The following is a 22,852-nucleotide window of genomic DNA, read 5'->3' as shown; positions in this document are numbered from 1 at the left end:
TGTTAGGGTTTCTTGTGATGATAAATTATATATAGGGTCCGAGTACATGGGTTCGGGTTGCTCAAAATGGGGTCCGCGTGAAGGAAAAAAAACCCAGATCATTTTCCCGCCAAAACCAATTCTGAGAAGCCCTAATAACGCGCCACGTCAGCCCAAATCTTCTTGTTTATTATATATAATAGATAATCAAAAGACAAAAAATATTGTTTTTTTATGAAAATTAATAATCAAAAGACAAAAAATAAAAGATAAGTTGTTATAATTGTAAAGTTTGTTTATTTTATTGGTTAAATGATAAAGTATAATTTTATTCTTTAAAGTTCATAACTTTTTCTAAATATCCACATAGTACCCATCCAATAAACTTTAAGTTTAAAATTTTTGTTTTTATAAAAATAAAAAATAGTATTTGACTCGTAAGTACGTTTAGAGTTTTAACTTAAATTGTTAAATTTCGGTTTTTTACAAATATAAAAAATTTATATGTTTATAAAATTTCAATATCTGTTTTTATAAAAAAATAGGATGATAAGAGTTTATATCTTTATTAACTTTATATCATATTAAGTTCAAATTTTTAGTTCCTAACTAATCTTATATGTATGAGTCTACTTTTAACTAATAATCCCTAAAAATATGCAACACAATCTACTACTATGTATCTAGTCAAGTTGGTAAATAATTATTTTAGAACTGACTAATATTATCTATAACAATATAGTTGAACTTATAATTCCTAAAAATTTGCAACCCAGTTTAGAATTTATCTAGTAAAAATTGTAAATTTCTGGAGTATTTTATTTATATTACTTGTTATAAAAATGTTTATAAAATAATTAATTTTTATTAACTTTATATCATAGTAAGTTCAGGTTTTTAGTTTAGCTTTAAAGTTTATTACTTTATTACTTTTTAATTAAGAAATGCAAATTATTAGATTAATATCCAAGAATAACTACAATATTTTATAATTTCAGTTTGACTATATCTAACTGCAATATCTATTTATTGCAACTTTAGGATATTAACTTATATAAGTTCAGTTGACTTGTAAATTTAGGATATTAACTTTATTTTAAACTTTATTAGTATGGTTAATAACTGCATTATATTAACACTAAAGATAAAGTTCAAATATAAAATAAACTTTATTCATACGTCTAGGTCAAACATAACAACTGAAAATGAAAAAAAAAATATAAAAACACTTGATATATTTCATATTAGACTGCATGAAATATGTTCCGCTTCTGAATTGATACTCGACGTATTTTTAATCGGGTTTTCTGGTTTGTGCTTGAATCGGCAGTATCTTCTAATTCCTCTTCTTTGTCATTGTCCTTAGAATCGTCTAAATTAATAATCTCACTCCATTTCCATTAAGAGAGTCTCTTGGATCTCTTCCTTTGAGTCTCAAACTTCCGATCCCTATGAATGACAAAAATTAAATACAAAAGTTAAAAAAAGATTAAATAAACCTTAAAATTACATATTTACTAAATTCACATTGAAGATTAAACTTGTATGGACTAAACATTGTACCATAAGAAAATAATATCAATACTTTTATCACCATCATCCTGCAATAAAACACACATATAATAACATAACGAACATGTTAATATGAAAGATATACGCAAAAATAATACTTAAAAACCAGCAAAATCAATACCTTAGAAGCTTGTTCGACAAATGTGTTGTTTAAATTGGCATGTTCATCATGCAACTGAATCTGAAAAATCAAATAAGTTAACATTCACATAAAAGTAAATAAAAGAAAAAAAATATTCACTGTTGCGATATAACAAAACTGACCTTTCGCAAGAATTGAATTCAGATATGGTTCCATTTTTTTTTAACTTTGTTTAGCAATAGATATAGGAGTGTCCTGCTATATTTATAGTAGTAACTATAGAACTGCATTAGGGTTTAATTTTAGATTTTCCACCCATTTATTTAGGAAGTTTGTTGTGGTTAGTTTTAAGTTTTTATAAGATATATCTAAGTATAGATATTAGGCAGTTTTAATAAAATAAAATGTGACAGAAAATATCTTCATTTTATGTTACGGTACTTTTAATTCCTTTTGTTTTTGTTTGCATAGATGGAGCCCATCTTTGTAGATTAGGCACATTAGATCACAAGTATTAATTACTTGTACATTAACGCATAATCGACTTGTACCTTTTAATTTGTGCGTCGATATTGAACAAGACAACTACCGAAACGTCGACAAAAATGTGTAGGTTGTGATGCTATCTTTGGATTTTTTTTTTAAACAGTATAGTTTATAAGATATGTCAAGAATACTTAAAAAAATGATAAGTTTGTTATGGATGAGTGAATTGTAACTAATTATCTATAATTTTGTTAAAACCTTAGGGATTTAAGTGTAATATTTTTAGGGGCTAAAAAATAAATAATGTTTAAAGGACCAAACTACCCTCATTTTAGTGGTCTTTCTATAAATAAAGAGGGGGAAAAGTTCTTTTTTTTTTGTATCTTAAAATGCCCCTCTCTCATGCATTATAATATAGTATAGATAATCTTTTGCCAATCAAATTTTATTTTTCTAACTGCTGATGATTAATTTAGCAACAAGTTTACTTTATACAAAACCTTTTAAGGTGTTAATAAATTCACTCTCTTTTCTTTTATTTTTATTGGTTACACTTCCCCTTAAAATTTTAAAATAAATACAACCAAACCTTATATTTTTTATTTTTTATAAATTGCTTGGGCTTATGGCTCAGTGATTATGGAAATGAGAGAAAGACTTCTGGCCGAATGGTCTCGAGTTCGATTCCTGATCCACCCGGGTTTTACCGGCTCTGCATTGTCGTGCCCAGGGTGGGTGCAGGGTCGGGTTTTTCCCGGAACTGGTGACATGGTGGGCTAGGGGCTCCGTACGTGCAGGTTGGGCTGCCGCAGGCTACTTTTCGGCCAATGGGTGCCGCGTACAAAGTACCCGGTGATTCTTATGTTGGACGTTAAAAAAAATTACTTTAGGAATTCATCTTTTTTCCTTAACCTAGTTCTTTTTTTTCTTTACTAAATCTAATAGATTAAATATCTATACTATATTATAATGCATGAGGAAGGGGTATTTTAAGATACCAAAAAAATAAGAACTTTCCCCCCTTTATTTATAGAAAGACCCCTAAAATGAGGGTAGTTTGGTCTTTTAAACACTATTTATTTTTTAGCCCCTAAATTTATTACACTTAAATCCCTGAGTTTTAACAAAATTATAGATAATTAGTTACACTTTTCCCCCTCCACAACAAACTTATAATTCTTTTACGTATTCTTGTCATATCTTATAAACTATAATGTTTAAAAAAAAATCCAAATATAGCATGACGACCTACACATTTTTGTCAACATTTCGATAGTTGTCTTGTTCGGTATCGACGCGTGAATTAAAATGTACACATAAATAATACCTTAGTCAACAAGTGATTAAAACCCAATGTATGGGTGGGGATTAAGACCCGACATACTTTTAGTTATCATCACAAATCAAATATAGATTAAAAGCTAAAAGCACTATATTTTTAAAACTAAAACTGTTATTGAATAATTAATTAATTTTTTTTAACATTTGTTAGTAAATATAAACTAAACTTCCTACTTTAAAGGAGTAACAAACTTCCTACTTCCTACTTCCTACTTTAAAGGAGTAACAAAATTATGTAGTTATTCAAGCGGGAATTTTTTTTTTTAAATTTAAACTCTCAATTGCAGTACTAAATTTTATCATGTAAATCTATACTTCTATATCTAAACGACGTACATTAATCGACAATCATCAACCGGAGAATGGACAATTATCAATATATCCTCATTAATCGTAGACTTCAGCTTCGATTTTGGTATGGTATCATCTATATTTCCTCATTTTCTTGCCTCTCGGTGTTAAAATACGAATCTATTCTCATTTTTCAGATTTGATTTGTGTAGGTATTTATAAAACAACCAGTGGCAGTGACACCATTGATGCCCTGGCCAATCTTACCCTTAAAAAGCTATTAGTTTTTGTTTCAGTCGACTTGTATTTTCATTTGATTTGGTAATTTACTCTTTATTATTATTTTATTATTTTTTTTTTGCTAATGATTTAGGAATGGTGCCAATAACAGGTTTACAAATTGGGTTCCTTGTAATGGTCTATTGTTACTCTTGTTTGAGAATCAGTTTCTAAAGGAGGTCATCCATCCAATCCGAGTTGTGTCACGGGAATATTGGTAACTTTTCTATATGCCCATCCAACACACTCATTTATCATGAAGTTACATTCGTTCAAGACTCCATTAACTATCTTGCATGCTTATGGTTTTATATTGGTATCCATCATTTGGGGTTTCAGTTTTCTTTACATTGCCCACCAGGTGTTTGATAAATTCCCTTAGTGAAGTTTTGTTTAGGAATTCATTGATGTTCTATAAATCATATACACCATTTGCTAGGTTCGGTTCCTTAGATCAGCTGTGTTGGTGCTCAATATGAGACTAATAAATTGTTGCTCGAACAGTTTCATTCCATAGGATTTTTTATATCCGATGTAAAATGAGAAAAAAAGTCAAAATACTGTTTAACTTAGTTCCCGTTTCAAGAATTTAAAATTAAATATTGATTTTTATGTATTTGTAGATCTAATAATGAACAAGCACAACTACAAAACTATGTTAGTCTGTTATGTCAAAGAGAAAGAGTCATTTCACATTGGACCTGCATCGAGTTGGTCAACTTGATTAGTTCTCGACTTTTCAAATTAATTTTTGATGCCAGGTAACTTGGTTACATTGAAAGCTTTAGAGTATTATTAGCAACTGAATCTTCTTTGCACTTGACGGTTTTGCTGGAACTATTTTTAGTTGAATCTGATTGCTATTTTGATAAACATCTAAATTTGTTTTGTTCTTGAATAGTTTTCTAGAATCTACTGATAGAAACTGCTACAAATCGCTTTTTTTTAAGTTCTTGAGAAACTTTGGTAAACCAACTCTCGTATAACTCTAATATAGATAACATGCGCTCCTTAAAGTAACAAACTTTCTTAAGGGATGAAAAGGGATCTTGATTGTTTAGGTAGCTCAAAAAGAAAAAAAAACTAGGGTCCCGAATTTGTACTTTGTTTTGAGCCGTTAAAATGGTTAAGTCGCCTCTGTCACAAGGCCTATGGACCACAAGATCAAAATTTTAGTATCTGGGATGAAATTGGCACTACACAACACTAAATGGTTCACACTATTAGACTATATACATTTATGTAGCTTCTTGTAATTTAGGAAGTGATCAATGTTCATGTATGTTAGGTAGTGGTGCTCATTGTATATAAGCATTGGTATTTTACCTAAATGAAAATTATTTAATTCATGAATTTGTATAATGCAGGCAATAGACCATGCAGGTCATGATAAAGCAATTGTTGTTAGAGTTGGAAGCTGTTGACAAAGCTACCGGGCAACTTGCTAGACTTCTTTGGAAGGCAGAGTCATCCGGTTAATTGTTTGAACCTTCTTAAGGTAATTATATTTATTATTTCTTACAGATTAACCTTGATTTATCTTCGAATTATAGATAGTTTGACCTATCTAATTTATTATTTATCTACGAATGGGTTTAGTCATGTTTGGTTTTATCTATAACGGGTCGAACGGATAAAGTTAAAAATATGTGAAAATAGAAATGAGTGAAAAGGATCCCAAGTTGTTTTAAATGCGAAGTCCTCCTAAACGTTTTGTTGAAGGCCTACATCATTATTAAATTTTATATGATTTGTGGTTGCTTTGAAATTCACAGATCTAAGCCCCAATTCTTCTATTTTTTTCTTGAAATCAGATTGGAATCACGAAACCTACTGGTTTTGCTTTCAAAGGTCTGACAGGTAATGAGGAACAGTTTATCCACAGCCATCCTCCTGCTCTAACTGTCACTGCACGGAGGCAAGAGCTCGAAGTCGTTCCTGATGCACCTAAAGACGTACCAAAGGTTGTTAATTGTTTTAATAATTTATTTCTTAATTGTTTGAACTGAATTTGTTGTTTGGCAGATTTCACGAGCCACATGATGTGGAATCATGTTGTAAATGTTGACGCGTTGCATTGTAATACTTCGTTCGACTAATAGAAAACAAGTGGCGCGTTGTAAATTGTTGTCCCCGCCGCATCGCGCGGGCACCTTACTAGTAATATAATACACAGCACATTAAATTGATTGGGAACTAAAATCTCGAGGAGCACCACTCGAGCTAAACCTCAATTTCCCAAACACAAAATAATGTTAATGAAAAGAGTGAACTGCCAAAATGGTTTCTGAAGTTTGATCACTTTTGTTATTTTAGTCCAAAACTCAAAGCTTTTGAATCTGGGTCCTTATGGTCTCAATTTGTTTGCCATTTTCATGCAAATTAAAATCTGGTCAGATTTTTCAGTTAACATCCAGTTTTTTGTCTTTTTTCTCCCTTTTATGGAATGGCAAAATGGTCTTTTAACATTTTATTATAAATTATAATAAATTAAAAAAATTGACCATTTTGCCCTTTATTAAAAGGGAGGAAAAAGATAAAAATGTTGGATGTTAACTGAAAAATATGACTTGATTTTGCTTTTGGATGAAAATAGCAACAAAATTAAACCACAGAGACCCAAATTTAAAAGGTTCAAGTTTTGGACTAAAGTGGCAATAGTGAGTTAGTGACCAAACCTCAGGTACCTGGCAGTTTGCTCTAAGGCTGGAAGGTGTGGAGACGCCTTCCCTCCACCTCAGCCATCTATAGCACCCAAGGGGCTCCATCACCACACCCAGCATTTTAAGAGGGGGCGCCATGGTTGAGGCGCTACCATGGTAACGAGCAGATTAATGTGTTCAGGTGGGGCCCACAACATGTCATCCAATCAATTGTTGTTTTTTAATTTTGTTTAATAGGGGCTCCATCCACACCCTGCAAATTAAAGGGGAGCTCCATGGTTGACGCGGATCCTACGTGGCCTGATAAAGCCCCTAGGGAGCTCCAACTACACTGTCCAACCTAATGAAAAAGAACATCTTAAAGATAGCCAATGAATTACTGTTTTACACTAAGTTAACAAGGTATGCAGATCATCTCATACCAAAAAATGATTCAGTAATAAGTTAATATCTCATGTTATCATTTTCATATAGTAATTAACAAAGAATTCTTTAGATACATTACTTTCAATGATTAGGCTATAGGGTGTGGTCATGACTTTCGGGGTCACTATCACCCAAATCCATCATCCGAAATCACTACCCTAAGGGTGTGTTTATGACCCAAACCACTATTCTCTTATTTTAATTTATTATTGTAAAAAGAAAAAGGAAATATTGAAAAAAGAAAAAAGAGGGTGATGCAGCAACCCATGCCCCTCACACTCTTCAGCCTTGTAGGTAGACTGTTTTCTGAAGAGAGACTGTTTTCTTGGTGATGTGGCGCTTAACACACAGGATGGATCCGGGGTTGTGGCAATCACAACAGGGAGGTCTCCCCTCTCCCTTTACCAAATTAAATCCTTTTATGTTTCTCGGGTTGTAAATCTTTGTAAATTTAGAAGAATAGTGTTGTGAATTAATAATGTAAAAGCCGTGGCGAAAGTTTTAAAAGGGTTGAATTTGAAAAGTTTTAAACTTATAATTTTGGAAGGGGTATAAAAAGTTAGAAGAGAAGGTGCATTTAGCCACACCAAAGGTTTTATCGAGAGATTCATTAGACTATATAAAATAGAATAAAAAAGAGAAGTGATTCCAAGATTCTGAAATTGGATATATATTTTATATGATAACTAAAACTGAAAATCAACTCTAATCAACTCTAACCAACACCTACACCTGCCACTATTTCTCATGCAACACATGGTATGGTATTGCTTAACAATGAAGGACTTTGTCAGCAAGTCAAATATACTTCCCACCATCTTTTTAAACACTTTCGTACAATGACTTCTTCAAACATCCCCCCCCCCCCCCCCAAACCACACACACACACACACACCCAAATATAAAAAATAAAACAAACATAAATCTAATAAAAATCTTTGCGTCGGGTAAGCACTTCTGGCACACCAAAAATTTATGTGAGGTACTCAAAAGATATGCATGAATGAATAGGAACCCACGCGCTAAGCACATCTCCACGTAGACGAAATCCCTAAACATTTAACGCGTCATAATATACTACCATGCAGACACAAGCACGTGTGACTTATGAAATTGAAACTATGACCAATCGACCATATCATCGTTAAAATATACCTCAAGGGTTCCTACAAGATTTCCCCTTATTCAGTTGAACACATGATATCCGTCAAAGCCTTTTAAAATTCTGTTCTCGAGCATTAAACCGATTTACTGAGCTAGCCCTGCAAAACATAACAAGACCTAAACCACCAATTCATAACTCAACATGTAATGGAACAGGGATACCACTACCTAAACTTCTAACCTCGACACCACAAATCTACGAGATCCACACCATATAATTAGTTGATATGGCAATCCAACATATGCAAGTAAATACTAAATAGTTACAAGCTGTTATACAAAGGAATGAGCTATAAATACAACACATATGAAGATTTCTACTATTGGTATGAAGTGTAAATAATATTCTTTGCATGGACATTATATATATGATACAAGTTACAAACTATACACGATTGGGAAATACCCGTTGACTCGATTTATAAACAAATTGAAGATTAGCACCTCGTTTAATAGTCGTACTCATACGCTTGCTGTTGCTGACACTTCTGTCTCGGTTGACTTGGACTTTCTTTTTTTCTTTGGTGGTTCTTTTTGTACAACAACAACCTTGTTTGGAATCAATACCATGAACATGTTCCTGTCTCTCAAATTTTTACTTTCCTCAATGCCTAGCTGCAACATCATTCATCCATCAGAGGGTATATTAAAAAAAAAAGTTGTTTCAATGAAAGGGAAAATTGGGTACCTCCCCGATGTCATTGCGAAAACGGTTCAATAGCTCAATAGCATTTTTTCTGAACTCGTTTTGACGACCCTTTAAATTCACTATAACCTTAACCTGAGATCGGTTACCCACAAATCAGGACAATATGGAAAGTAAGAAATAATATATGATAGAAATTTGAAAAAAAAAAAAAAAAAAAAAACCTTGTCACCGTCCTTGAGAAACTTTTGAGCAGCTCTCAAACGTACAGAATAATCATGCACATCGATGTTGTAACTGTCAAGAATAGTGATATAATGAGGCAATTTCATATATACAGCTGAAAACTTGCATGATATCATATTTGCCTGACCAAAATAATTAATGTCAAAATACACATTCCAAATACTTAAATATTCAAATTTACCCCTTTCATCAAATACAATTTATAATATGACCATTATACCCTTCTCTTTCTCCTTACACTCCAAACTCTCATATCGTAATGCAAGCTTTAAGGGTAGGGTATAAATGTCATAAACTTGTAAATGGGTATACATGATATTATGATTATTTGTTATGAAACTATGATTTTGTACAAAGTTTTGAGGGGATATATGAAATGATCCCTATAATATATGATTAGCAAAACAGCCCAAGAATACTTTTTAATCTGTTTGTAATGATGTTGTTCTTTATATAAAGAATGTTTGCTATCCTGTAAAACAGAATTTTCTTACCCCATTTTGAGCTCCTTCTGATCCATGCGAAGTGCTACAATTAAAGAACAAACTTTGCTCAGCATATACATATACATACACACATACATATATCTATATATACATATACTCTTTTAAAAAAAACTGAAACCTATGCACGAAACAAAATCATAATAAATAAAGAAATAGTTGAAAAGTTGCACACGAGATAGAGAAGGCATCAACCAGCACTTTTCTTCTGCTGCTCTCTCTTCTTCTTTTGCTGTTCGTATCTATATTTGCTGGTGAAGAACATTGTTTAATCGATAATCAAGACGATGCCAAAAATTGGACGAACAAAAGGCAGCTAAAACATAATTACCGCAAGTAATATTTTTATCAGGAAATGCACAGAAGAAGATGCAACTTACTTGTAATCCATCAACTTGACAACAGGTGGATCTGCATCTGGAGACAATATAACCTACAAAAGGTATAGTTCAAAAGGATTAATAATAAAAATAATATAAAAAAGCTAATGCAAGTATTTGAATAATATGCATACAAGGTCAAGTTCAGCATCTTCAGCCATCTGAATAGCAGCACTTTTAGATACTATACCGACCTATCAAAACAAGTGGATCAGTCCCACCAACAATCACATAAACGTAGACATGAATTACCCGTAGAACAGCAAAAATGGTAGCAGAAAACTCACCATATTTTGCTGATCATCTATCAGCCTCACTGTATTTGACCTAAATTATCCAATGAAAAAGATAGTACTTCATACTAATGCAATTAGAGTGCAAACTAAGTCTGCTTTACACACACTTTGGAATTAATATTATCCTGCTTACAATCATACAATTCCTATAAGCAAAAGTACCAACTTTATGCTTATGCTCATGGGATGAATTTCAAATTCAAATAAAATCCTTGGTTTTAAAAAGCGGGAAGCGCACCAAGGCGACAGGGTCGAAAACCAAGGCACAAAGCGCAAAAGCGTGCCACTTTTGGTGAGCAAGGTGCAAAGTGTTTATGTATGATTTTGTTATATATATTTCATAGGTTTTTAGCATCCTCTATCTAAAATTTAGCTATAACTATGCTTTATTTATAAACTATAAATTATAACTTAATATATAAATTCCTTACATGTACAACCTAAAAAGCATATTGTACAACATCCTAGTGCATAAAAAAATGCCATGTACATGAGGCGAGTGGCTAACCTGCGCCTTATGCCAAATTTTCGCCTGAAAATCGCGCCTCACCTGTGCTTTATGTACAACACTCGCCTTATGTCGCCTGAAGCGCAAGAACATGCGCCTGAGGTTACATTGCGCCTAGGCGCGCTTATTATTATCAAATCTAATTTGGCTATTTGAGGATCATTTGGTTCAGATTCTATCACTCTATACAAGCATAATCTCCCAAACATATAATACTGGAAATTGGTTATAAACTGGCAGGACATCCTACAGTCATGGTGCCTATAGGCTTATGTACTCACGCTCAGATTCTTCTGTTTTAGCACATAGTAATTTCTAAAGGATGATTAAAAATTGATTTACAACTTCACCAAAATTGATATCTATACTAAACTTATATAGCAATTACTAAAATATCGGATATCGGTCAAGGACCGTTATTTGAGATCTAGGTTATCTAGGTGAGATATCGGTAATTTTAATATAATGCAGAATTTTTATATATAGCAATTTAACACCAATAATTCAGTGATATATCAATGATACATCGGTTATATCGGTCAAATATTGGTGTCTGGTGATATATAACCGGTCAAATATCGCCGACAATATCGTTACCGAGACTGATATTTGACACGGATATTAACTGCATAGATTATTACAACAGAAGGTGTTTTTTATGGTTGAATATACACCAAGGGTGAAGGGAGTGGTTAAACAGGTGAAAGTGGCAAACTTCAAAATCGACCAATCAGAGTGTGCCATATCAATCAGTGTGAAGAGTTTAAACTTTGGCGAAAAGTGTTGGCAGTGGTTAAACAGTTGAAAGTGGTAAACTTTATATATATATACACACACATCAACACATACACACACACATCAATCATCATCATTCTCTCTTTCCCGATCGGTGATGCCTCCCCGCTATTTCAAGTTTGCCGAGCGGCAAAGGAGGCCGGCGGCGGTGTTGCCGCGCGGCAAACTCCTTTGCCGTCGAGTTCACCGCTCCACTCCCTTTACCCTAAGAAATGGCAAGAGCGTAACAGTACCTGATAGTGGAGAGATCTAGGGCTTGATCATCGTCATTCTCCTGAGACTGAGAGCGTCTGGAGTCTTCCAGACGTGAACTACTTCCTCCTCCATACCGGCACGTGATCCGATCGCTGCAGGCCACGTATAATTTGGGGAATTGCAGGCAGATACCGGAGAATTTGGACTGCAAAGATTTTATTGTTATTGGTTGTTTGAAAGGCGGTACGATACAGGTGGTGGTGGTGGTGACTCTAGCCATACAGTTTCTGCGATACAAAAGACGGGGATTTAGGAGGGACAGGTGGTGGTGGTGGTGGTGGTGTTGTAGTGGTGGCCCCGGTGGTGGTGGGGCAGACGTTATCCGTTTTTCTTTGGCTTCAGAATGGAGGCATTGGGACAAACTAATAAAGTAATTATCATGTAACGGGCCAATGACAATTCAGTGAATTTCAAGGATTGTCCTTTATTTTTATACTCATTTTCAGACGTTGTCCTTTATGTTTAAAATTGATGAGTTTTGTACTTTATCTTTTAAAATTTATCACGTTTTGTCCTTTTGACATAACCCAGTTTGATTTTTCAGTTAAATGTGGTCATGTGAGGGTAGATCTGTCATTTAATGCCTCTTTTAATACCTAAATTATCATCTTCCCCAATTTCATTCTTCATGAACCCTAGTTAAAAAATTCCCCCAAATTAAAATCTGACTTTCCACCCAAAACCCAGTTCTTCTCAAGTGATTCCCCAATTGAAGATTCAAGACTCATGAACGCCCAATAGAAGAAAACCCTTGCTGGTAGTTGAACTCCGGGCCCGCTAACTGAAGTTCACAGCTGATACAACACTCTCCTAACACACCACTAAGATGCTTACATGTTTCTTCTCGTCTGATATGCATGTGCAACAAGTCCCTAACATTTAATGGTCTATGTTATAAGAAATACTGGTCAACAGTTATACAAGCGGATGCTATAGAACAAAGAGACTTACAAATGATCGGTTATAAAGAAGAGGTTTAACACCTTTCCGTCTGGCGTAGTCATGACTTTTGAACCTTGAACTGTTAACTCGAGCTCACACAGCACTTTCGTGACATTTATAAATATGCAAATTCCGTATCAAAACAAGTGAAAAAAGTTTTATAAATGTGAACTGAAATCTAAAGGATAAGATTAGCACATGGTTACCATGTACTAGCCCTTGGAGGTTGAGGGAGAAGACCTTTAACACATACAACAGAGGCGATTTGGAACGATCAGGTAACTGGCTCAGAAAAATCGGTGTTCATGAGTCTTGAGTCTTCAATTAGGGAATCACTTGAGAAGAACTAGTGTTTTGGGTAGGAAGTCAGATCTCAATTTGGGGGAAGTTTGTAACTAGGGTTCATGAAGAATGAAATTGGGGAAGATGATAACTTTGGGTATTAAAAGAGGCATTATCTACTCTCACATGACCTTCACATGACCACATTTAACTGAAAAATCAAACTGGGTTATGCCAAAAGGACAAAACGTGATAGATTTTAAAAGATAAAGTACAAAACTCATCAATTTTAAACATAAAGGACAGCGCCTAAAAATGGGTATAAAGATAAAGGACAATCCTTGAAATTCACTCTAATCTTAATCTTATCAACAACTTTTGGTAGATACTAGTGGCGTCTCTGAGAATTCACGTAGCTTTCCGCAAAATTCTATATGTATCTATGAGATCGAGTATGGAATTCTATATGCTTTAACGAATTTTTTTTTATTTTTATTTTTTAAAATCATATTAGTATTGGGTTGAGCCCAATAAACCTAATGTTAAATTGAGTAAATTATAAAGCATAAAAAGGTATTTGATAATGGGCATCTATATTGGATTTGTATGTGTTTACAATTTTTTTTTAAATAACACACACACACAATATATATATATATATATATATATATATATATATATATATATATATATATATATAGGGGGCTGCTAAAATGAGAACCACCCCGAGTTGTAAGAACCGCGAGAACTACACCCCAAGGAGCGCCGTTCGCCGCGATTTTTTTTTTACAAGTAGATGTGTGCATTATAAACACGGCCGTAAAAAATCACGGCGAACGGCGCTCCGTGGGGTGTACTTTTTTACACCTCAAGTTTGGTGTTTTTTAATTTTTTTTCTTTTATCTTTTTTTTTTCACCAAACTTGAGGTGTAAAAAAGTACACCACACGGAGCGCCGTTCGCCGTGATTTTTTACGGCCATGTTTATAATGCACACATCTACTTGTAAAAAAAAAATCGCGGCGAACGGCGCTCCGTGGGGTGTAGTTCTCGCGGTTCTTACAACTCGAGGTGGTTCTCATTCTAGCGGCTCCCTATATATATATATATATATATATATATATATATATATATATATATATATATATATAGGGAGAGGTTCATTTGAGAAAAATCTTCTTGAAAGAAGAAAAATAAATTAATCTAGGCCTTATATTGTTTTGATCAATGGTTGTGAATCAAGATATAATTTTTGTTTACTTTTAATTAATGCTTTAATTAATAAGGGTAGGATAGACATTTTGATGTAGAATACTAATAAATATTAAAAGGGTTACTCAAGTCTTATTAATGCCACCATAATTCCCTCCTTCACCACCATTAATGTGTTGTTCCTACGTCAATTTTATTAGAAGTGACCAAATTATTTAAAAGTGTTAGGGTCCTAAACATATTTTATTATGAGTCGCAAAATTATTTAAAAGTGTCCTCATGTACCTTACACCAAAACATTGTTTTTATGGTGTAGGAAACGTTTAATATGTAGGATCATGTGCATGTGCATTATTGTTTTTATTGTCTAAGGTGCAAAACTATTTTATAGGATGACTCAATTAATGATTAGGGTTCATTAATTTGAATAGAAAAAATAAAGAATAGACTCATTAAATGATTTATTCAAATTACTTTTATACCCTTTATTTTTTTGCTCTTAATTTATAATTTCTTCTCATTTGAACTCTCCACTATACAGGGGCGGAACTAGCATTCAACGAGCCGTAGCACGGGCTATGGCTCAACTTCGTATCAGTAGTGTATTTTTTTCGTAGGTTTTATACATAGATACCCCTAAACAACTACGAGGATACCCCTAAGCAAATGTTAGGATACCCGGTTGACGGAATTGCAGCGGCATGTAAAAGGGTAGAAGATGAAGATGTATTAATTAATATAATAAAATGAGCCTTGGGATAATAAATGGAAAGGCAAAAATACTATACAAAAGTCAAAAGTCACATTTGATCAACTCTTCAGCATTTAGTTTATTTTATTTATTGTTATTATCTCAAGAGATTCCCTCAATATCTTGAACGCATATTTTTTTCACAAACATTACTTATACATGATATTTTTTTCTAAATAACCAAAAAGCATAACAAGTTAAAAGTGAAAATAATACATAAAAAATATTAAAATAGTTCTTTTTTAAATTAATATACAATTTAATAAATTGTCTTTTTTGTTTAAATATAATGAAATATTATATAAACAAAAAAAATATGAATATTTTATCTAAAAGATTATACGAATATATGAATAAGAAAGTTTTTAAACTCTAATTATATGAAACTAAAGATAAAAGTTTTAGATACGATTCATTCTAAAGTCTAGGATTTCTAATATTGAAAATTCATACCGTATAAGATTACATGCTTTAACAAATATCGAAGAACAATGAGTTTTCGGTTCTTTGTGTTGTTGAAGATAATTTTATAACAAACTAAATATTATTTACAAAACTTCTAAATAACATTTAATGTTTTATAAAAAAAAAATTGATAGTGTTCTCGTGTGTGTGGTACCCCATTAACAAAACAAATATACTCAACGTGTGCTTTAAAATGTAACATTATAATTATATTTGGATTCTATAATTAAATTGCTTTCATTCTATTACTTTATTAGAGAGAGACACTATATTATAAAGTATAGATTAGAAAAAAGTTGAATAGAGAGTGACAATATATTACAAAGTATGGATTAGAAAAGGTTGATTAACAATTTTGTTTTTTAATACTAGTTTAACAACATCATATTAATAAATAATTTTAATTATATCTTATCTAAAAATATCATTTTATAATTTCTAAATCTTATATATTTTTTTTTTATATAACTTGTGTAATATACGAGTCTACAACCTAGTCGCATAGGGCCCCTAAGGGCTCTCGAATTCTCAGGGATGAACCTAGGTAAAAGAAAAACTTAAGGGCCCATTTTTACTAGCCGGTACAGGTGCTCTCAAATTCTCAGGAACGGGTCTAGATAAAAGGCTTTTAGGATACCCCTGTAGTTTTCTTCTAGATCCGCCACTGCCACTATATATATAGGGTAAGGTTCATGCGAGAACCACCTTTATTGCGAGAACCGCGAGAACCAATGTGAACACAACCTAAAATAGCTAAAAAAAACATAACCCCCCCCCCAAACCTAAACCCCCCTCCCCCACCCCCTAAAAACCTAAACACCCCCCCCCCCCAAAGCTAAAATGCTAAAAACCAAACCCCCAAAAAACCTAAAAAATCTAAAAAAAAAATCTAAATTTTTTTTAAATTTTTTTATGTTAAAATCGCTACTTTTAGTAGAAAAAAAAAACAAAAATTAAAAAAAAATTTGGCTACTAAAAGTAGCGATTTCTATACAAAAAATATTAAAACAAAAATTGTGTGTTTTTTAGCTATTTTTAGGCATTTTTGGTTGTGTTCACATTGGTTCTTGCGGTTCTCGCAATAAATGGTGGTTCATAACAGATCATTGTCATATATATATATATATATATATATATATATATATATATATATATATATATATATATAGGCATGGTTGCAGAAATCGGCCTAGGCGGCCGATTAATCGGCGCCTAGGCGCTAGGCGGTCATCTACTGCCTAATTTTGAGCTAGGCGGTCAATTAATCGGTCATGGTCAAAAATCGGTCAAAATCGGTCCTAGGCGGTCAAAATCGGTCCTAGGCGGTCAAAAGTCGGATTAATCGGACAATATTAGTCGGTCAAAATCGATAAAAATCGGTCCTAGTCGGTTCTAGGCGGTCCTAGGCGGTCAAAATTGGTTAAAATCGGTCAAAATCGAATCATACTATCTGAAACTTGAAGTATTTATGTGGATTTTGAAGTATTATTTTTATATTATTGGGTATATATATAAAATTTTGAAAAAATACATATAAAAATCCCATTCCGATTAATCCCGATTAATCCCGATTAGTCCCGATTAATCCCTAGGCTGTACCTCACCGCCCGACTAGCGCCTAGCGCCTTCTACAACATTGTATATAGGGGAAGGTTCATTGGGGAACACTGAAAAAGTGGGGAACAGCGGGGAACCGACATAAACGAACTCCAATTGGACTCATTCCAGCGGCGTTGGAACAGGCTCGTCGATCCCTAACTAAGATCTCTTAACCCTAAATCCTAACTCCTAAACTCTAAACCCTAAAGCTAAAAAATAAGGCTAAAATCTAAGCTAAACCGTAAAATCTAAACTATAAACCCTAAAAGCTAAACCCTAAAGGCTAAACCTAAAACTAAACCCTAAGGCTAAACCTTAAAGTTAAACCCTAAACACTAAAGCTAAACCCTAAACCCTAAAACTAAACCATAAAGCTAAACCCTAATGCTAAACCCTAAAGCTAAACCCTAAAAGCCAAACCCTAATATATTTAGGGTTTAGGGGTTATGATTTAGGGTTTAGGGTTAAGAGATCCTAGTTAGGGTTCGACGTGCCGGTTCCAACGCCGCTGGAATGAGTCCAATCGGAGTTCGTTTGAGTCGGTTCCCCACTTTTTTAGTGTTTCCCAAAGAACCTCACACTATGTGTGTGTGTGTGTATATATATATACATATATAGAGTAAGGTTCATGCGAGAACCACCTTTATTGCGAGAACCGCGAGAACCAATGTGAACACAACTAAAATAGCTAAAAAAACCTAAAAAAAACCCTAAAAAAACCTAACCCCCACCCCCCAAAAACCTAAACCTCCCACCCCCCCCCCCCAAAAAAAAAAACCTAACCCCCCCTCCCCCCAAAAAAAAAAAAAAACCTAAACTGTAACATCCGACAAAATGGGCACCCCAAATACGACCCGTTTTGAAAATCTGAAACCTAACCTTTGAAACTGTAGAATTTTTCATGAATTTAAAATAACTGATGCGAGATTTTTATTTAGATATTTATTTGGTTAAAAATCAATATAGTTAATAATTTAATTAATCTAATTTAAAAGTTTAATTATATGTAAACTAGTTAGTTTGTTAGATTTTTTTATAAAAAAAATGAGTTCTTAAGGTTGCATAACCTAACCAAGTAAATTTCTATGGTTAGTTTGTTAAAAATAATAAGTTATAAGTTAATAACTTAACAAACTTAACCTTTCTAATTAATTTGTTTTAAAAGAAGTTTTCGTTAACTAAGTTATAACTTAGTTAGCTTAGTTAGTTAAACTCCAGAGACTGTTTGTGTTAATATTGAAATTTGGAGAAAAAAAAAAGAAACACAAAATGGTAGACCGTGGGACTCGAACCCGGATCTCACCGTTAATCAAGTGAACGCTGTACAACCCTAGACCATGAAAACGGCTAAAGTAGAGGTCATCATATTGTTTGTAAAATATCAATTCTAATTTGCTAAGAAAATGTAAATAGATAATTAAAACTATAATATAGTAATTATAGAATGTGATATTTTGATTATGTCATGATTTTTTTTATTCTATAGTAATTCACTAATTTGCAAGCATCACTACCACACTAACATGGAGGTGATAGTGAATGGGTAGGCACGAACAGAAAAAAAAAAAAAAAAAAAAAAAAAAAAGTAGTCAAAGTCAAGATTTCTAAAGTTACAATATATTTCCTTTTGAAACAATCATTGCCGCCAAAAACGTCTGCAACTATGGAAAGCATAACCAACTTCTCGTAATTATCAATAATTGATTCAAGTTTCCTTAAGAGAATGAAAATCACAGCCTGTAACAATCATCGGCCCGACCGTAACAATCGAAACCCATTTTAAAACGTTCCTTTTCCTTGTGATTGGCCACTGACTTCTTGAGTTATAAACTAGTTCCGCGTTTCCTTTTCGACGTCAACCATGAATCTAGACTACAAACCGAAATCATTCATCCTTTGTTTTTTTTTTCGGAAACTTTATTCAATGGAGCTATAAATTGAGGAACTAAGTTTCTACATTCCTGTCTCACATTCTCTCGACACCCTCACGAAACCAAACCGTCCATAGCCACCGGTACGTTTTGCCACCCTCTCACCGGAGGAAGCTTGCACTTACCGGAAACACGAAAGCAACCGGAAAATCCAGTCGTCGCCGGAGAACCTTCAACTTGCCGAAGCTATGAGAACTCGTCGGAAAACATCAGTGAAGTGAGTGGTATACATCCTATCACAGATCTGCGAGATACTCAGCAGATTATTCTCTAGCTCAGCAATGTAGTTAACTCTCTCAAACGTCACAATCCCATTGGATAACGTTCCTTCACCAATAATCCTTCCTCCTTGATTACCCGCAAAACCAACATAACCTCCATTGATATTCTTCACATCATATAACAATGCAATCTTCCCTGTCATATGTCGAGACGCTCCACTGTCCATAATCCAGCGTGAAACCAATCTCGGAAGATCTTGCACATATAACAAACATGATTTAAAACTTCAATAAGGATGCCGATTCATGCTTCACGATCAAGGAAGCTCCGACAATTCAAACTGCTTAGTCAAACATCGTGGCCACCCAAGCCTCATCAGTCTTGGGTGTAACCTTGACAGTTTTAACTCTCGCAACTTGAATTTTAAAGTTTTCAGCCTTCAAAGGTGGAAAATTTGCATCACAATCAATTTTAATTGAATCCTCAGAAGGTAAAATCTTTTTCTCAGTTTTCGGTTTCCAAACTTGTTGAGATAATGCAACCCGTTTGTAAAATTTGTCATTTTTTGTTACCGACTTCTTTACGGGTTCATTTTTCACTTTGATGTTGTCATTTTTCACACTCTTTTTCTCAACAACGATTTGTGCTTTACCCTTCACCTCAACTTTCTTCTGTTGAGTCTTCACAGTTTCAGTCTTAGGCTTCACGTTGGTACACTTTCGTGCAATGTGACCAACTTGATTACATCTGAAGCATGTTCGAGTATCAACCACTCGACTTGTGCCTTCAGACTGAGCCTGTGAAGCTCTCTTCTCAAAAAATTCTTCATTCGATTTTGAAAAAAATTTTTTCTCTTCATCAGCAAGTGAACTCGAACTGTTCACAAACTTTTTGTTTTCAACAAACCTTTTGTTTTGAACATTTCCTCTCTGATAATTCTTACCACCCTGATAGTCACCCGACCAATTGTTTCGTTTGTTATTATAAAAACGCGGTGGAACACCAGATTTCTTGTAGTATGATTTATCTTTCGCAAAATTCATTTGTCTCTTTGTTTGACTCAGATTGTTCACTTCTGACAAATCAACTTCAACCAACTTGAAAACATTTGTCAATTTGTTCATATTTACATTCTCAATTAGAAACTCTGAATCTGAAAACAACTTATCAGAACCCAACATCTTGTACATGACAAGATTCGATTCTTCATTTAAGTTGTTCTTGGACTTTTGTTTCGGAATGTATTTGTCCAAGAAACATCCATCTTCCTCAGTAGTGTCACTGTCCGTTTTTAGCACATTTTCAACAACACTTTTTACAACATCATGTTGGACACTATCGTCATCGAAAGATGTGAACGTGACATCAATTGAATCCGGAAGTTTCATTTCACTTTCTTCTCCAATTTCAACCAACCCATTGCTTTTTCGTGTAATTTTCCAAAATCGGCAGTGGAACTCTATGAAAACCCACCCCGGTTCCATCGGAATAAACATCTTCGCCAGCTTTGTTTTTCCCGATGGGTTTGGGAACAATGTGTTGCAAAACAAAACTTGCGGAGCTGTAACTGTTAAGCTTCAACTGGATTCGCTCGTTTTCAATTACAGCCTGTTGAACTTTAAGTTTGAGTTTCGCGATTTCATCCAGTTGTTGGTTGATTGATTCTTCTTTTACTCTAAGCACTGCTTTTAGTTGAATGTTTTCTTTATAAGTTTTACCATTTCGATCATCATTATCTTTCATTGTGCTTTTGAGTTTTTCAAACTTCTCAGAAATCTGACGGTTTTCAAGAATTAACTTTTCATTTTCTTGTTTAATTCTTTCATGATCAATTTTATCATTTTCAATTTGGTTAGTTAATTCTTTTATCCTTTCAGTTCAGGCTTTAACCCTTTTGTCACGATCAAGAATTTGATCCTCAATGCTTCTGACTTTTGCTGTCAGATCATCAACTTTCTTTCCGTTGAGATACGTGACTGTATTACAAAATTTGCACTCTTTGATGCAATTTTTGCAATCAACATTTCCATCAATTTTCTTACCTGACACATTTGTTGACAAGTTTGAACTAACCTGAGCTTTTTGACTCAGACACGGAGTTAGAGTCTACCTCAAGTGCCTTAGCAGCCAGCACTTTGTCAGCCATTTTTCTGAGGTTTTCAGCAGTTAACTCCTGCGTTGTGTCAATAACCCCAGTATCAATTTTTTTTGACTTCTCTTTCTCTTCTATCTCCTTCTTCTCTTTCTCTTCTTTCTCTTTCTCGTCTCCAGTTCCCCACCATTTATTCTGCCAATAATCATCCTCATCTTTGAACTCCTTGATTATAGCTTCCAGATCAAGAGTTTTGTCATCGACCGCAATATTTCCATCTTGATCAAGATAACACTCCCTGTCCGGATCCCATCTTCTTGCTCTCTTCGCTTCCAAATAGATACCAGATATTCTAATTATTCTGTTTTCAGCCAACATTTTTCTGTATTTATACTTCTCCTCTTCAGTTTGGTTATCTTTCCACGGAACAGGTTCATTCTTTGCCATGAAAGCGTAACCAACCGCATCTTCTTCTGGTAGAACCTCTTCACTCCAATTTACCCTTCATTATCGTAAATCACCGCAAGAGCTCTAGATTTCTCTCTGTTGTCTTCAACCTTCTTCAATCTAGGCGGCTCAGACTTATTCTAATGATAAATTGCCTTCTTGTAGTAATCCTCTCTGAATGGGTTCTCCGACTCATCAGCATATGCGTTTCTGCATTCTCGCTTGAAGTGACCTTTCTGTTTACACTTGAAGCACGTCACCTTGGACTTATCAAACCCCAGCTTGATAGATGGACCACCAATTCTCTTCCTGCCGGTTATTTCCATGAAACGCTGTGCTCGACGAACAGCACTGGCCATGCACCACCTTATGTCAATTAGTTCCATTTCTTCAGGATCTATTTGATCATAGTCCTCTTTCGTTAGGTTGGTGTTGCCTATCTTCCCTGCTACTAACCCTTCATATGACTCTAACACAGATGCCAGGAAAATCATCTGTTGTTTAGCAGACTCCTCGTCAAAATTCTGAGCATTCTTTAAGTCTATTGCGATGTTGCATTGAAAACGATTCTTTCCATCAGAATGACTTGCAGATGATGAAGATCCACTGTGATAACCACTGTGATTTCCACTGCTTTGACCACTTTGACTTTCTTTGCTAGTTGTGGACACGTTCTCAGCAGAAAACGCAGTCTTGGGAGAAGTTGCTTTTGGCATCATGCTTTTTGGATAATACAAATCCAAATTCTGCTGGTAGGATGAGTGATTGACTTTGAATGTCTTCTTTAGTTCCAATTTGTGACTTTCGAGTTTCTTAATCAGCAAATCTACAGTCAACACTTCTGGCTCTTTGATAGTATTTTTCAGCATCAGCGCATAATATCGCCAATCCATTTCGTCTGGTAATGAATCAAACAATTTGTCTACTAGCTCATCTTCAGGATACTTAATACCATGTCTAGCTAGTTCCAGCTTCAGGTGTCCAAACCTCTCAATCAT

General features: G+C 34.0%; 1 protein-coding gene and 1 long non-coding RNA gene across 7 annotated transcripts; one reads left to right on the top strand and one right to left on the bottom strand.

Annotated features, from left to right (window-relative positions):
• The first annotated feature begins 3,737 nt into the window (after positions 1 to 3,737).
• Positions 3,738 to 6,186, top strand: LOC110938737. 2 transcript variants are annotated; one of them, XR_002591639.2, is made up of 6 exons: positions 3,738 to 3,875; positions 3,964 to 4,072; positions 4,143 to 4,247; positions 4,654 to 4,791; positions 5,398 to 5,528; positions 5,845 to 6,186. It is a non-coding gene; the product is annotated as an uncharacterized LOC110938737 (long non-coding RNA). The 2 variants fall into 2 exon arrangements; XR_002591640.2 differs by lacking the exon at positions 4,654 to 4,791 and having other exon boundaries at positions 3,741 to 3,875; positions 5,845 to 6,184.
• Positions 6,187 to 8,045: 1,859 nt separating this feature from the next.
• Positions 8,046 to 13,274, bottom strand: LOC110940345 (translation initiation factor IF3-4, chloroplastic). 5 transcript variants are annotated; one of them, XR_002593031.2, is made up of 13 exons: positions 13,061 to 13,274; positions 12,864 to 12,957; positions 11,891 to 12,784; positions 10,346 to 10,385; positions 10,193 to 10,252; positions 10,059 to 10,111; positions 9,874 to 9,929; positions 9,670 to 9,703; positions 9,154 to 9,226; positions 8,972 to 9,064; positions 8,728 to 8,898; positions 8,275 to 8,381; positions 8,046 to 8,170 (listed from the first exon to the last, which is right to left on the bottom strand). XR_002593031.2 is itself a non-coding variant. In XM_022181897.2 (12 exons), exons 3-11 carry the CDS (start codon positions 12,130 to 12,132, stop codon positions 8,746 to 8,748), a joined length of 804 nt encoding a protein of 267 aa, XP_022037589.1. In that variant the 5' UTR covers positions 12,133 to 12,784; positions 12,864 to 12,957; positions 13,061 to 13,274; the 3' UTR covers positions 8,046 to 8,381; positions 8,728 to 8,745. The 5 variants fall into 5 exon arrangements, 4 of the variants coding, with proteins under 4 accessions (XP_022037589.1, XP_022037588.1, XP_022037591.1 ...); XM_022181897.2 differs by having other exon boundaries at positions 8,046 to 8,381; XM_022181896.2 differs by lacking the exons at positions 8,046 to 8,170; positions 8,275 to 8,381 and having other exon boundaries at positions 8,570 to 8,898; positions 11,891 to 12,139; positions 12,509 to 12,784.
• Between the last annotated feature and the right edge of the window lie 9,578 nt (positions 13,275 to 22,852).

This window comes from Helianthus annuus, chromosome 5, assembly GCF_002127325.2.
Source record: "Helianthus annuus cultivar XRQ/B chromosome 5, HanXRQr2.0-SUNRISE, whole genome shotgun sequence".
NCBI classification, from domain to species: domain Eukaryota; kingdom Viridiplantae; phylum Streptophyta; class Magnoliopsida; order Asterales; family Asteraceae; genus Helianthus; species Helianthus annuus.
The sequence above is the reverse complement of the archived record's forward strand: the minus strand, read 5'-3'. Positions and strand labels throughout refer to the sequence as shown.